We start from the raw sequence: 13,568 nt of genomic DNA, 5'->3' as shown, positions 1-13,568 counted from the left end.
GCTTTTGGAGGGTGGAAGGTTCTTTAATTTATTAGACAAAGGCATAACAGGATTCAGCACTGGAAGGTCAAGCTAGCTAATTCATAATTAAATTAATTAATTTAATTTAATATAAGTATTAATATAAGGCCTGGATTTTTCACAGTGAGGATAATTAGTAGAGTAGGTGAGATATTTTTAAAAGATCATCTTGTTGGAAAAAAGCTGTTTTGATGGAAATGTTTTGGGTTTTGACAGAAAAATAGTTGTCTACAGAAATTCCTACAGCAATGTATTTTGAAATAGTTTGTTTAATAAAATTGTCCTGAAATGTATTTTTCTCACGTTAATTTATGCATTATCATTTTATGTTATTGTACTATCTTCACGTTATATCATGAAAAATCATTGAAATCTATTTTCATTTTAATTTTCAAACTGTTAAGTACATTTGCTATGTGGTACTGAATGAATCCTGAATTGATGGAAGCTTCTTTCGTTATAACACAGCAGAGAATCTTCACGCTGCCAGAAGTGTGAAATATTTCATGTGCCATGAAGTTTCTGATGACCTTAATGATTTTAACATATAAAATAGGAATCACTATCTCTGTTGCCAGTCTTAGCGTGTTGCCACCAATAGGTGTGTGTATGCTGCAGGCAGTGCTTGCTGTCAGCTGTTGCTGATGACCTGTAAGACTAGTGGAAAGAAAAAATGAAACAAAGTTACAAACCAGCATTTTAAAATTACAGCGTTAATTCTCCGTGGAAAGAAAATACTTTAAAATGTTAGAATTTCCCATAGTATGAGAAAACCTGATTTACAGCCACCTCTAATATTTCAGCATTAAAACTGTTTACCTGAGGAATTGCCTTTCCTGCTTAAACCTTCTAAAATACGTGCTCCAGCACAGACAAAGCTTACAGCCCTGGCATCCATTGCATTGCGCAGGGGTCTCAGGAGATGCAACCAGGTGTCCTTGCAGACGAAACAGGGAGGGAAGATGATGTGGTATGGGCCGCCCCTCCCAGCACCCTGCAGCTGCTAACAGGTCTTTGATCCATGGCACCAGAGAAGAGCTAATCCAAAGAAATTACCCCAAACATCTACAGCACAGGTGCCAGGTCTTCAGCACCAACGGTCACCAGTGCCTCCTGGCCACCCCTAGTGACTTAATAACATGCACAGCAGACAGAGAAATGTCTAATGGAAGCCATGGAGCCAATAGAGAGCACGGTCATGGAGAATTAGGGTGGAGGGATGGAGTCAAAAGATCCCTTGTGTGGGCAACCCCTGGAGGGTGTAAACAGGTGATATTCCCAAACCAGGGCTGTGTGGAGGCTCACTGTGACCCCATGGTACCCTTGCTCCTACTGCAGGGAGGACTGTTGTGCTCCAGCTGCCCAGGCATCTAGCAGCAGGTGTCAATGGCACCACTTTGGTTTGAATCACTGGAGTCCCATCAGCCCTCTGCTTCCCCTGTGGTGACCCAAAGGACTGAGATGGCAAAATGAGCCCAGGATACCCTTTTGTTTCCTCTGACTCTGTATTAGCAGCTGGGATATCTCATGTCTATCCCAGTTTCAGGTTGCCTGGGATAGGTCCCATGTTTATTAACACTCCCGGGCCTCTTTCTCATCCTACATGCTTGCATAATATCTTCCAATATGCATCACATTTTGTTGGAAAACATGTCCCTTTCTGTTGGAAAATAACCTCTATTTAGCAAAGCATCTCTGACTTCATCCTTGTGTGGAGCTGCGCAGCCCACCTTCAAGTCAGCATGGATTTCTTAAAATGCCAGAGTCTCACTCCCCATGCTCTTTACGACCCAACCTAGGAGACTTAAAAGAGCATTTTGACAGTCTGGGTCAGAGGAAGCCTCTATCAGTGCTGCTGCTCTGGTGTGGTAAAGCACGAGCAAAGCTGGCTGACAGCTGCCTGCTAGAGGTTTGGTTTGTGAGGCAGAGGTGGAGCCCAGGGGAATGAGCCATGACGTAGGCATGTTTGTTAGGTGGAAATGGGTTAAAGAGACAAGGAAGTACTTTGTGCTGAACTGGGGTGTTTGGAGGCCCTGGAGGGAAAGTGGTGCTTGCTCCTCAGGGTTGAGGCTGGGCGAAGCCAATGGCGCAGGACGTTCCACTGCCTCTCCCAGGCAGCGTGCAGGAGTATCAGCGGGAGAAGGTCCTGCACAGGGGGTGGCCTGGAGATGCCACCTGGCTTTGGTGTGCTAAAAGCCATTGTCTTCTGACAAAGGTAGGGCAGGAGTGGACTGCAGTGCTTCTGGTCCCTCTGCTCATGCCATGGCACTGCCCTTCACCTTCAGACTCCTAACAAAGCCTACACTGAAAAATACAGCTAAACATTGCTCAGGGCATTGCAATACACTCTTAGATTTGTTGTAAATAAGCATCCTTTCCCCGAAAACCTCTGTAACAACCATCAACAAAACCAGCTTCAAAGTGAGGCTCCTCCAGAGGTTAATAACCATTAGAAAAGCAGATACCAAAACCCTGATGGAAACAAAGCAAAAAAAGGGAGAATGAAAATATGTGTTAAGGGTTTGATTATGCTTCCAGTTCACACATCCCCTAACATAAATCTAAACCTGGGAAAATTAATGGTAGAGAAACATTTCAGTAATCCCTTTACCTTTGAATCTCTGCAACAGAAATACCAAGGTGCATAATGCTTTCATGTGGGCTTCAGAGACAAATTCATAAAACAGAACAAAACACTTTTTTCGAAACATAAAACATTAATATACCTTCAGTAACTTTGGCTTGTCTTGCATTAACCTAAGGGGCAGATTTGATACCTCTCCTCGTATTATCATGTTGAATAATACTCACAGAAGCCAATGGAACTACTTGTGAGTAAAATATTACTCAAAAAGGTAAGACTATCAAAGCCAAATCATATGTAAATAATATCCTTCAAAGTCTGCTGAACATGTCTTCTTGCCACAGAGAACTAACACTTTAATTATCAAAATATAAAAATGCTTACTGCAAAAGCCCAACTGTCCAAAGTTTTTTAATTAAGTCCATAAAAAAATTATATTAGGTTGGAAATTATGGAAGGCTTTAAATAATGCATGACGCTTCTTTTTTTGAGCATTAGGTTGGCTTCAGTTAGTGTTGTCAAACCTTTTGCAGCAGTGGTGGTGGAGACACGTTTTAATAAAAGCTGAAATTTTCTTGTAATCTTTTGATTCTTAGAGGTCTTTGTGAAAAACCACAAATACACTGAGATGCGTGGCATCATCATAAAATTTGGCAACAACATAGAAATTACAATCAATGAATTATTTTGCTTGCAGTGACCTGTAAAGGAGATGCGTTACCTTAACAATATCTTGATCAGCTTCCTTCAAAACTGACAGGCCATCCTGGAGTTACCGACTAAATAGGAATAAATGCAGACCCTGTGCTTCCAGAACTTACACAGACTAGCTCACCAGAATAAACCTTCATAAATATTTTTGAAGGGCAATGTGGGCTTTCCACAGGAAAAACAAGATAATTGACCAAGACTGCATGTTACTGGAGTGACAAAGTAAACCTTCACATTTACACTTGTGCTAATGAAAGGGGGTGAATGACAGGGTAGTCAAAACTTTACACATTTTGTAGTAATTAATTTCTATTACTTTTTAAATGGTTGGGGTTTTTTGATGCTAACATTCTCAGAACTGATTTTGTGAAATATTTGCTGCTTGTTAGTGCAGTTGTAATATTAACTAAATTCTAACATTAAATTCCTTTACGTCTAGAGATAACCTCCTATTTTAAAGAAATAAAAGGTGCATTAAAGGGTAAAATAACCACCAACTTCCATCACAATGTCATTGATTACCTCAGCAAAATGGTCTGAAGTCCATTAAATTGTGTGTTAAGTTTTCTCTCTGGGCTTCAGGCCTTTGGTCTCTCTGATCTCTACTTCTCCTTGGTAGAGCTGACTGGGGTTATGCTCTCCAGCTGCACAGAGCCAGGCTGGATACCTCAAAATGCAGCAGCTCCTGTAAAGCTGGCACTACAGTCTTTACCTAAGCTGAGGAAGCCTGTAATAATTAAAAAGGGAGAGAACTGTTCACCATACAACTGAAAGAAACTCCTCCTTAAAGTTTTCTTTGACTAAGCGGTGTAGAAGATAACAAAAACACCAACATACAAAGTGTTATTTATATCAAATGTTTTGTACGAAATTACATTCATAGGATGCTCAGATGCCATGGTAATGAACACAGCGTAAAAGTAAAGATTAGATGCTTCAAATAGATGTTTGTAAATAATATTATATGCAAATACTTCCATGCACAACACTGCTGCACCTGAAACTTTTGGAGCCTGAGCCATGCTTGGTCCTTCTCCCCTCCTTGTTAACTCAGACCTCTCTGCAGCAAAACAAGATCTCAGCTTCAAATTCCTGTGGAAGTGATGAACCTGATCTGATGTCACAAATGTCAATGTTACAGGATAGATCTTAGTACTGGCGCAGCTTGGGAACGAGGATTTAATTTGATGCTGGAGTTTCAGTTGACTTTCCAAACACTGCAATTGTCCCTGAGTGATGGAGCAGACATCTATGGACTGGTTTTGGGGAAAGGATATGGACTACAGATGGTTCAGTGCTTAGAAGAGAGAAAGGTGGACCTGCTGCTGTAAGCAGTGCTCTTAAGGGTGACATCTGAAGGGGGAGCAGAGCTTCTAACTCAGAAGCAAGGTGTCAGGGAAGACAGCATTCACACAGTAAGCCAAGATGCTGAAGGTTTTAAATACCTGGTACCTGAGTAGAGTTAGATGAGTCTGTGACAGTGAATCATGTTTGAGTTTTCAGCTTCATTTTTCTTGTAAAAGAGTCTTTCTCTAAGAAATATCTCTAATCGTTACTGCCCACATCTGACAAGCTCCATGTTGAACTAGGGGGTAAATTTGACTTAAGTTGTTAACTGGTAGTTTCCAAACCATGTTATGAAATTACCTGCAATAAACAGTCCATTCCAGCTCAGCAGCAGACATCAACAAATTATCTTTTTCCTTGTTCTAATTTACAAGAGGAGTACAAATAAAGTAATATATTTTTTAGTTATTTAGCTTCATGCCATCGCAAATCACAGCGGGTGATGGAGGTTTGCACCAGGAGTCCTAGCTGACATAGGTAGGTGACAGTGGGGAGGGAGGGAGCTCTGTTAGACAAGGTGGGAGACCCCCACATAGCATTCAACTAGCAGGGTGATGTAATTCTCTCCCAATTTTTTTCTGCCTCCAATACCTAGAAAAGTGCTGCAGTCTGTCTTTCAGCCTGGCTCTGGGGCATAGTTGCTGTATGCCTGGGAGAGGAGAAAATATCACTGAAAAAATAAATCCATGACAAGATTCCTGGAAAAGTCCCCGGGCGCTCAGGGACTTGCTGCTGGTTCTTCCTGGTGCAAGAGGAGGAGCCAGAGCCTCTGTGCTGCTTATGATTTTATTACATCCAGCACAACATAGAAATTGCTCTGCACGACTCCGAAAGACACGGAGAGGGAAACCTGAAAAGAGTCTGGCTTAGGAACCTGGGGAAAAGGCAGCGATTCAGGAAATGTTTAACAGAAAAGTGAGAGTATAATGACACCATCATTAACATGGCTTGAAAGACAGGACATTAATGCAGCTGAAAGCTCTTGCTGGTCGGAACTGCCACGACACCTCCAGCTCCACGGGTATATCAGCTGCTGGAGGCACTTTGACTCTGTTGACGTAGGTATGTATAATCAGGAGGAGAAAGTGGAGAGAAGGCACAAGAGGGACGGAGACCAAGAAACGAAAAAGAAAGAAGAGGGGGGTGGAGAGAGAGGAAAGAAAGGACAGAGATAAAAGGGAAAAGGAGAAAGAGAGAAAATGGGGGGGGAGAAGAAGAGAAATGGGGAAGGCAAGCAAGCGAGACTGTATTTGTATAATTACTGTGGATTGGCTCGGATTAAGGGCAACTAGCTATCTCTTGGTTTTTCCTTTTTATATAACAACTAATCTCCTTCTAATCAGTTATTATTAAATTATATTCCATTTTTAATTCATTCACAGATCATTGGTGGCACAGTTCGGACATCTGGACAGATAATTGAATAGAGATAATTTATGTAAATGAGGAACAGTTGTGTACAGAGGTGGGGGAGGGGAGATTTCGGCTCCTGAGGCTGTTGACCTAATGAGGAGTCTCCAAAAGCTGCCCTTGCTTCCTGAGAAGACTCAGGTGTGAGGGGGGATGCTGGGTATATTTGGGTTTTGTGTTCTGGATATTAACACACATACAAGAGGCCATCAAGCCTGAGTTGTCTCACTTGACCCAAGGGACCAACCTGTATTGAACATAATTTCTCCCAAGGCTGAAGACACTGACCAAATCAGCATCTGAAGATGTCCCTTCCCTCTCAGGAAGAGGTTGTTTCTAACCCAGATCTTTTCATCACCCCGATTCAGTGTGGTGCCCCAGCATTGTGCTGACCTGTCCATGGGGCTGGGGCAGCAGCACAGCAGCTGCTCCATTTCAGTTATCCCAGGTGGACTCGAGCAGCCCAGGGAAAGGCCCTGGGCGATGATGGTCTCTCCCAGGGAGTGAGCCCCCAGCTCAACCCACTCAGGGCAGCTGAGTGGCCTGAGCCAGGGCAGAGGGACAGAGCAGGCTTGGCTCAGCCACAGGCACACCAGGCTTCACAAGTGACTGAATGTCATTTCCCCATGCCCAGGGGCTGCTGTCTCGCAAAATTAAAATTTCTCAACAGCTAGTGACCTGCTGCCAGCACTGCTGGGTGGCTGAACACAAGCTGGCTGCCAAGCCTAGTACCTTGTGCAGGCCTAATCTTAACCCCGGGAACTATTTCTTACTCCTCAAAAATGCCTCTGTGCTCTTTGATAGACAGACATGGTCTAATCCCTCATTGCATGTCTTGAACACTGAATTTGTGAATCAGGACAAACTGATGTAGGTAGCCTTCAAAGAGAGCTTTCATGATCAAAGGCAATAGCCAAGCACCACAGAGGATCTGGACTAAAGCATTGTGTTAGCAGCAATAGAAAAAGCTTTCCCAAAATTCCTGCTTATTGTCATCTATATGGGAACTGTTAGAATGGGCAAATGGACATCTGGAGTCAAATAATGTCCAGAGAGAGAACAAAATGCGGCAATGGGATTCATCAGACCTAGTGTGAACCCCTGCAGCACAGGGAGTCTACACTGAGAACATTCCCATTCTATCCAGAGGTCTCTGGTCAATAAGCTCAATAGAGCCTAGGGCACAGTTCATCTTATCTTGAAACAGTTGTCCACACTGGATTAGAGTAATTGAATCTCCATTGACTTTATTGACAAGATTGATATTGACTACAGAAGTAAAGTAGCCCATGACTAGCTTAGGTGTAGGCATCTAAAGTTAGGTGAGATGGAGCCCACTCTAAGGGAGACAAGGTATTATTCTGTTTTTTCAGTAATGGAACAGCACAAATGCATATTCCTCTGCCTCAGAACAAGGGCAAAGATTAAAAAGAAGTTCTTGTTCTGGGCTGTGGATGTATTATTTTTTTGCTACATTTGGATGCCTCAGAGCTAGGTGCTGAAGAAACAAGCATGGTATATAATTTTATCTTCCAAATGGGGAAAGAATGCTAGACTCAGTTGCAATGGCAAAAATCTAATTTCCATCACTTTATCATAACAGCAGGAATTTTGCTGTGCATACTGAATTGTCTTAGCGTTATGGAACTGTTAGAGGAAGGGAACACCACAGATGCATTCAATGTGTGGGAAAACTACTCACAAGATTTGTTTGTCAAAATAAATTCAGGTTGAATTGCCAAGGACACAATCCAAATGAAATGAAACTGGTTCAAGTGACCTTCTTGCCTGGTGTCAGAAATACGCTGGGCTTTGTTCAGCTCTGTGGTTTATTTTCTTGATTAAAAAAAAATTCCTTTTCAGGTCTGTCCTTGAGGTTCTAATTAGCAAAATGGGAAATTGCCACTGGGAAACTTATTGTGAATTTTCAGATAGGAGTTATCAATGAGAATGAGAATGCAGGTAGATGACTGTAAATAATAGGCTCTGAGTGTAACTGTCAGGTTGGGACAGAAGTTCTCCAACAAGGAGAGTTTAAATCTGCCCTTCTTCAAGTCTTCATAAACCATGGAGAAAGCAGACCAAGCTGTATATTAATGCCATTTGCAGATGATACCGAGTTGGAAGAATTTGTGCTCATCACAGGGAGAGAACCAGAATGCTGCAGCGAAAAGAACATAGGTGGGAGGCAACTCAGCAAACTGTCATAAGGGGAAAATCTCAGAACCAAAAATAGGCCTGAGAGACAGACAGCTGGACAGTGAGAACAGCTGGAAATAATAGTTTGGTGTGATCACAACATACGTTTGCAATATGACAAAGTTTAAGGTTTGAGACAGCTCCACATTCAGAAGTATGACATTGTGGAGCTGCCCATTAATGCTATTAGCTCTAATGTTAAGACTCAAATTTTTTGTGCAGTCTTCCACATTTGTGTTTTAAGGAAATACTGACAAACTGAACAGAGTCTAGAGAAGAGGAAAGAAAATGACTGAGAACTCATGGTTTTGGTCTGTGAGTCATGCATAGATGTGCCTGACTTGCTTAAGTGGTAACTAAAGGGAGGGGAGTAGTAATCCCTCAGCTACCAGAAAGGCACAAAATCTGATTTGGGCTAGTATCAGGAACAGGAGTGGTAGTCACTAAGTGAAATGTAAATCACAGACCGCCCATGCACAGGATAAAGGTGAGAATTGAGAGGGGCTGGATGTTATAGACTGATACTTTCCCCCAGAATAACTGGTAGAACTGTAGGAGCTCTGTCATGGGGAAAATTTACTAGATTGGATGTTGCCCTTTAACTGGTGGTAGCCACCAGTGCCCGACACAGGAACTGTGCAATGCTGCTGACCCCTTACATCCTGCATGCTTGGCTTGTACAGGTCCTGGTGAAGGCATCTGCATTGCAGGAAACTCCTGCACCATGTACCACAATCTGCCCCAAACCTCCTCACCCTCTTCCCCAACTTCTTTGACATGTTTTCCTGCAATATTCTGTACACCTTGTGTCTTTCCTGATACTGCCCTTCCTTAAGCATACTGAGGGCTTCTGAATATCTTAGGGTCTCAAATAATTTTTCCTTATGAGCTTTAAACTATTCTGGTAACTGCTAATATAGTCTTTTAAGAAGGGAGTATTGCATTTTTAAATCATATTTTATAATATTAAGCCTCCTTTTCTGTTACAATAGAAAAGCTTCTTAAGAAAGGGAGCATTGCTGTGTGTCCTACCCATATCCAGTCTGGAGTATTGTATTTCCTTTGCAAACTTATTCAGTAGTCAAACCTCCTTGACATTTATCTTTAAGAATGTTTGAAATAGTTGCTTTTAGAACAAACACAACTGTGGGACATTTACCTCCATTTCATCTCCAGTTTCCCTCACTTCATCATGGACTTAGTCAACTGCATTTCCCAAAGGAGCAGGTGGGCTGTGATGACACTGCAGACTTGGACGTAACTGACTCTCAGAGAGCTTTGAAGACCAGAGCTAATAGCCTGGCTTGGCAGACATTGCAACGTGAGAATCAGCACAACAACTAGAACACAAGACTGAGGTGCTCATAGTGGCCTGAAGAAAGATGGAGGCTGGGAATGTGTCCACCTTTAGTCCCAGGTACAGTGAATTTAAGTCTAAGGCCCATCTGGCCAAGGAACCATGATCCTCTCATGGTCCATCTCTCATCTCAAAATAAATCATGAAAGCCTTTGCTCTTCTCAGACAGACAAGGGTGTGTGGAACATCAAGTGTGATACAAGGGTATGATACATCCTGGCTTGTATCAAGGGTAGTGTGGCCAGCAGGAGTAGGGAACTGATTGTGCCTCTGTAATTGGCACTGGTGAGGCTGCACCTAGAATATTGTGTTCAGTTTTGGGCTCCTCAGTACAAGAAAGTCATTGAGGTGCTGGAGTGTGTTGAAAGAAGAGCAACAAAGCTGGTGAAGGGTCTAGAGCACAAATCTTCTGAGGAGTAGCTGAGGGAACTGGGATTGTTTAGCCTGGAGAAGAGCAGGCTGAGGGGAGACCTTATCGCTCTCTACAACTACCTGAAAGGAGGTTGTAGCGAGGTGGGTGTTGAGCTCTTCTCCCAAGTAACTAGTGCTAGGATGAGAGGAAGTGGCCTCAGGTTGTGTCAGCGGAGGCTTAGATTGGATATTAGGAAAAATTTCTTCACTGAAACGGTTGTCAAGCACTTGAAGAGGCTGCCCAGGGAATTGGCTGAGTCACCATCCCTGAAGGTATTTAAAAGACATGCAGATGTGTCGCTTAGGGACATGGTTTAGTGTTGGACTTGGCAGTGTTAGGTTAATGGTTGGGCTCGATGATCTTAAAGGTCTTTTCCAACCTAAACAATTATTTGATTCTATGATTCTACTCTATGAACAGGAATGCATGGGGCCAAGGAAAGAAGGTGACAGAGGACAAACATACAGACTGAAAACAGCCGGGAATACAGAAAAAGGGGCAAGGAAAAATTTTCCAACCTTTACTTGAGACTCCATTACTTGAAATTCCATTACTTGAGGTGGATACTTATTCCAGCCTGATTTCCAAAATCTCCCCAAGGAAATGTTGCAGAAATAGCTACTTCTATTAAGGTATATAGGTAGTTTATAGTAAGTCTTCAAGCCACTGATTGATTTATATTTCCTAGCAGGGAGGATCCCAGAAGATGGTAGGGGCCAACACTTTGTCCATCTCAAGGGTTCGGTCATCTCTTAGACCTCCATCATTTCTCAGGTCTCCATTCTGTCATCATTCCTGGTTAGTAAGCACATGCTGGGGTGTGAGTGAGCAGAGCAGTGATGTGCTCAGTGAACCACTGAGTGGTTCACTCAGTGGCACTTCCTTATGCCTCATGCTTCTCCATGTACTTCCATCTCCAATATTGCTGAAGGTTAGATGGTGGATGGCAGAAATGAGGAGATGGACACCTAGAAAACTAGGACTGGAAGGGACCCGGGGAGGCCATCTCTTCCTCCTCTCTGCCTTGTGGCATGGCTGGCTATATCTGTCTCATCCTTGACAGGTGGACAAATACCTAAGCAATCTCCTCCAGCGTCTCCTTTGCAGTCTCTCTCCCCTGCCCTCATTTTTCTTAATTTTGCTCCTAATGTCTAACACAGACCTTTCTTGCTATGATTTCCTGGGGACTTACCTGCCTGCCATGGGCACAGAGGACAGATTTTTCCTTCTCCCTTTACAGCTTTCATGCCTGTGGATTTTCTTTTATCTCCTCTCAGTCTTCCCTCATCAAGTTACACAACTCCACTTCTTCCAGTTTTTCCTTGCAGGACATATCTCAGATCATTCTTGTTGCCCTCATTTAGTCACCCTCCAATGGGTCCACATTGAAAGGCAATGCCAAAACTAGACTCAGAACACCAACTGAAGTCTCACCAATGCTAATTAGAAGGAAAGTTAATTTCCAGAGGTCTTGACAGCTGTAGTCTTATTTATTCCTTACAGTAGGATGTTTGCTTTTTTGCAACAGCATACTGTTTTTGACAGGGCTTGTAATCCATTCTAACCCCTACTGCTTTTTTTGGAAGAATTGCTGCCTAACAAGTTGTTTTCCAACCCCTGTTTATGCATTTCATTTTTTCTGCATCACTGACATTCTTTGCATGGTTTCTCACTGACTGTCATCTATGTTTTTTCAACCATTTTTGCAATTTGCCAAGATGATTTTGAATGCTAAGCCTGTCCTCCAGTATACTTAAAGTGCCTTCCAGGTCTGTGTCTTCCTGATGTGCCCGCTCTCTCTTTTGTCATCCATGTTGTTAATTAAATCAGTGAGCAGAACCAGATCCATAACAGATCTTCGTGGCGCTATTCTCAATATATCCTTTATTTTGGTAGTAAACCACTAAGGACTATTCACTGAACACAGTTATTAAGCTAATTTTTTATCTCTCTAACAGTAGTCTCTGCTAGGTTATATTTCCATACTTTACTCATAAGGATATCTTTTGAAATGGAGCCTAAACAGCTTACTGAAGTAAAGACACACAACATCTTCTGTTCCTTCCTTATCTCAAGACCTGTTGCCTTCTGACAGCAAGAAATTAGAGTGACTGGAAAGGACTAATCCTTGACAAATCCACACTGAATGCAATTGGTTGTCTCATTTGCCTTTGATATTTAGAAATAACTTGGTGATTTATTGCAGAATTTTAATGGGAATTAAGCTGACTGGTCCATAATTACCCATCACCCTTTCCTTCACTTTCGAGTGATGTCTGTGGTTTTCCTGTACTCCACCACATCTCTACAGGTTCTGGAAGTCAGCCACTACTGACTCTGAGACTGCTGTAGCCAAATCTCTAAGTACCTCCAATGAAGCTCATTATGCCCAATAAATCTGAATACATCTAACTCAATTACATTATCTCTACCATACTCTTTCCTTATTCTCTGCCGAGATCTTACCTCTTTATCACTGTTATTAGTTTCTCTAATATTATCCTCTGTCGATAATTTTCACTCCCTGTTGAGCAGTGATCCAATATTTTGCTTAGTGTTCCTCTTGCTACTAATGAATTTACAGAATGATTTCTTGTTCCCTTTGATTATCTTGCTACTTGCAAACTTATTTTACGCTTGGCCTTTTAATTGTTCCTGCATGCCTCTGCTGTTCTCCTATATCCACCTTTTGTGCTCCAGCCTACTGCTTATCTTCTGCATCCTTCCTTCACAGGTGTGAGGTCAATGGGGAATTTGTGAACTAACCAGGTTGTTTTAAAAATATTTTTTCCTATTTTACTAGAAGGCTGCCCCTACTGGAGCAGAGAAGGACAAGGTGGCTCAGATAAATAAAGCTTGTGCTGCACGATCTTGTTGTTGTCCCACCTTGTGCCAGTGGAAGAAGGTTAAGGGGCAGGTTGCAGGTTGGCAATTGGATTGAGAGATGCCAGAGGCAGGGAAATGCAGGACAGCTTTTTCCCACAGTTGTGTTTGTTGTAAAAGCAACTATTTTGAACATTATTAAAGATCATAACCACAGCTCTAATGACATTTGTTTGAAGGCAGTGTAGGCTGCATGCTTGGGTTCTACAGCTTGAGGCGTTAGCCCGCTACTCCAACCTGGGTGAAGCTAGTTGGTCTGACCCTCAGTCCACTGACTAACAGTGCCGGGAGTGGGTGAGTTGAGGAGGGGTGGGAGACCAGGCACCCAGGGACAATGCCAGGGTCCTGGCATGCCCCCGTGGTGTGGTCCTGTCACCTCTTGCTATACCACCACCAAGCCTTGACAAAGCCAGGGGCTGAGTGCATGGGCAGAGGGCTTGGGGCGATGCCAGAGTGAGGTCCTCCTCAGCGCTCTGTCACATCACCTTGCCAATGCTGCCCCAGTCTTCTCCAGCACCCCAGCACCAGTGTCCTTGCCTCTTTATACTCTCCCTTTTGCCCTGACAACAGGTCCTCCTCTTCTTCCTCCTCCTCCTGACACCCTGGGGATCTATGCAGACAGTTCCCCACCCTGCACTCCTCAT

General features: G+C 42.9%; 1 protein-coding gene across 1 annotated transcript in view; it reads right to left on the bottom strand.

Annotated features, from left to right (window-relative positions):
• Positions 1-267: 267 nt before the first annotated feature.
• The window catches only part of LIN52 (lin-52 DREAM MuvB core complex component), an 84,219-nt gene continuing 70,918 nt past the window's right edge, over positions 268-13,568 (bottom strand). The window contains exon 6 of the mRNA XM_075103479.1: positions 268-678. Within this exon, the coding sequence (XP_074959580.1) occupies positions 653-678 (26 nt within the window). The 3' untranslated portion in view covers positions 268-652. The remainder of the gene's footprint in view (positions 679-13,568) is intronic.

The sequence above is a fragment of the Phalacrocorax aristotelis genome, chromosome 9, assembly GCF_949628215.1.
Source record: "Phalacrocorax aristotelis chromosome 9, bGulAri2.1, whole genome shotgun sequence".
NCBI classification, from domain to species: Eukaryota; Metazoa; Chordata; class Aves; order Suliformes; family Phalacrocoracidae; genus Phalacrocorax; species Phalacrocorax aristotelis.
This window is presented reverse-complemented; position numbering and strand designations above follow the sequence as displayed.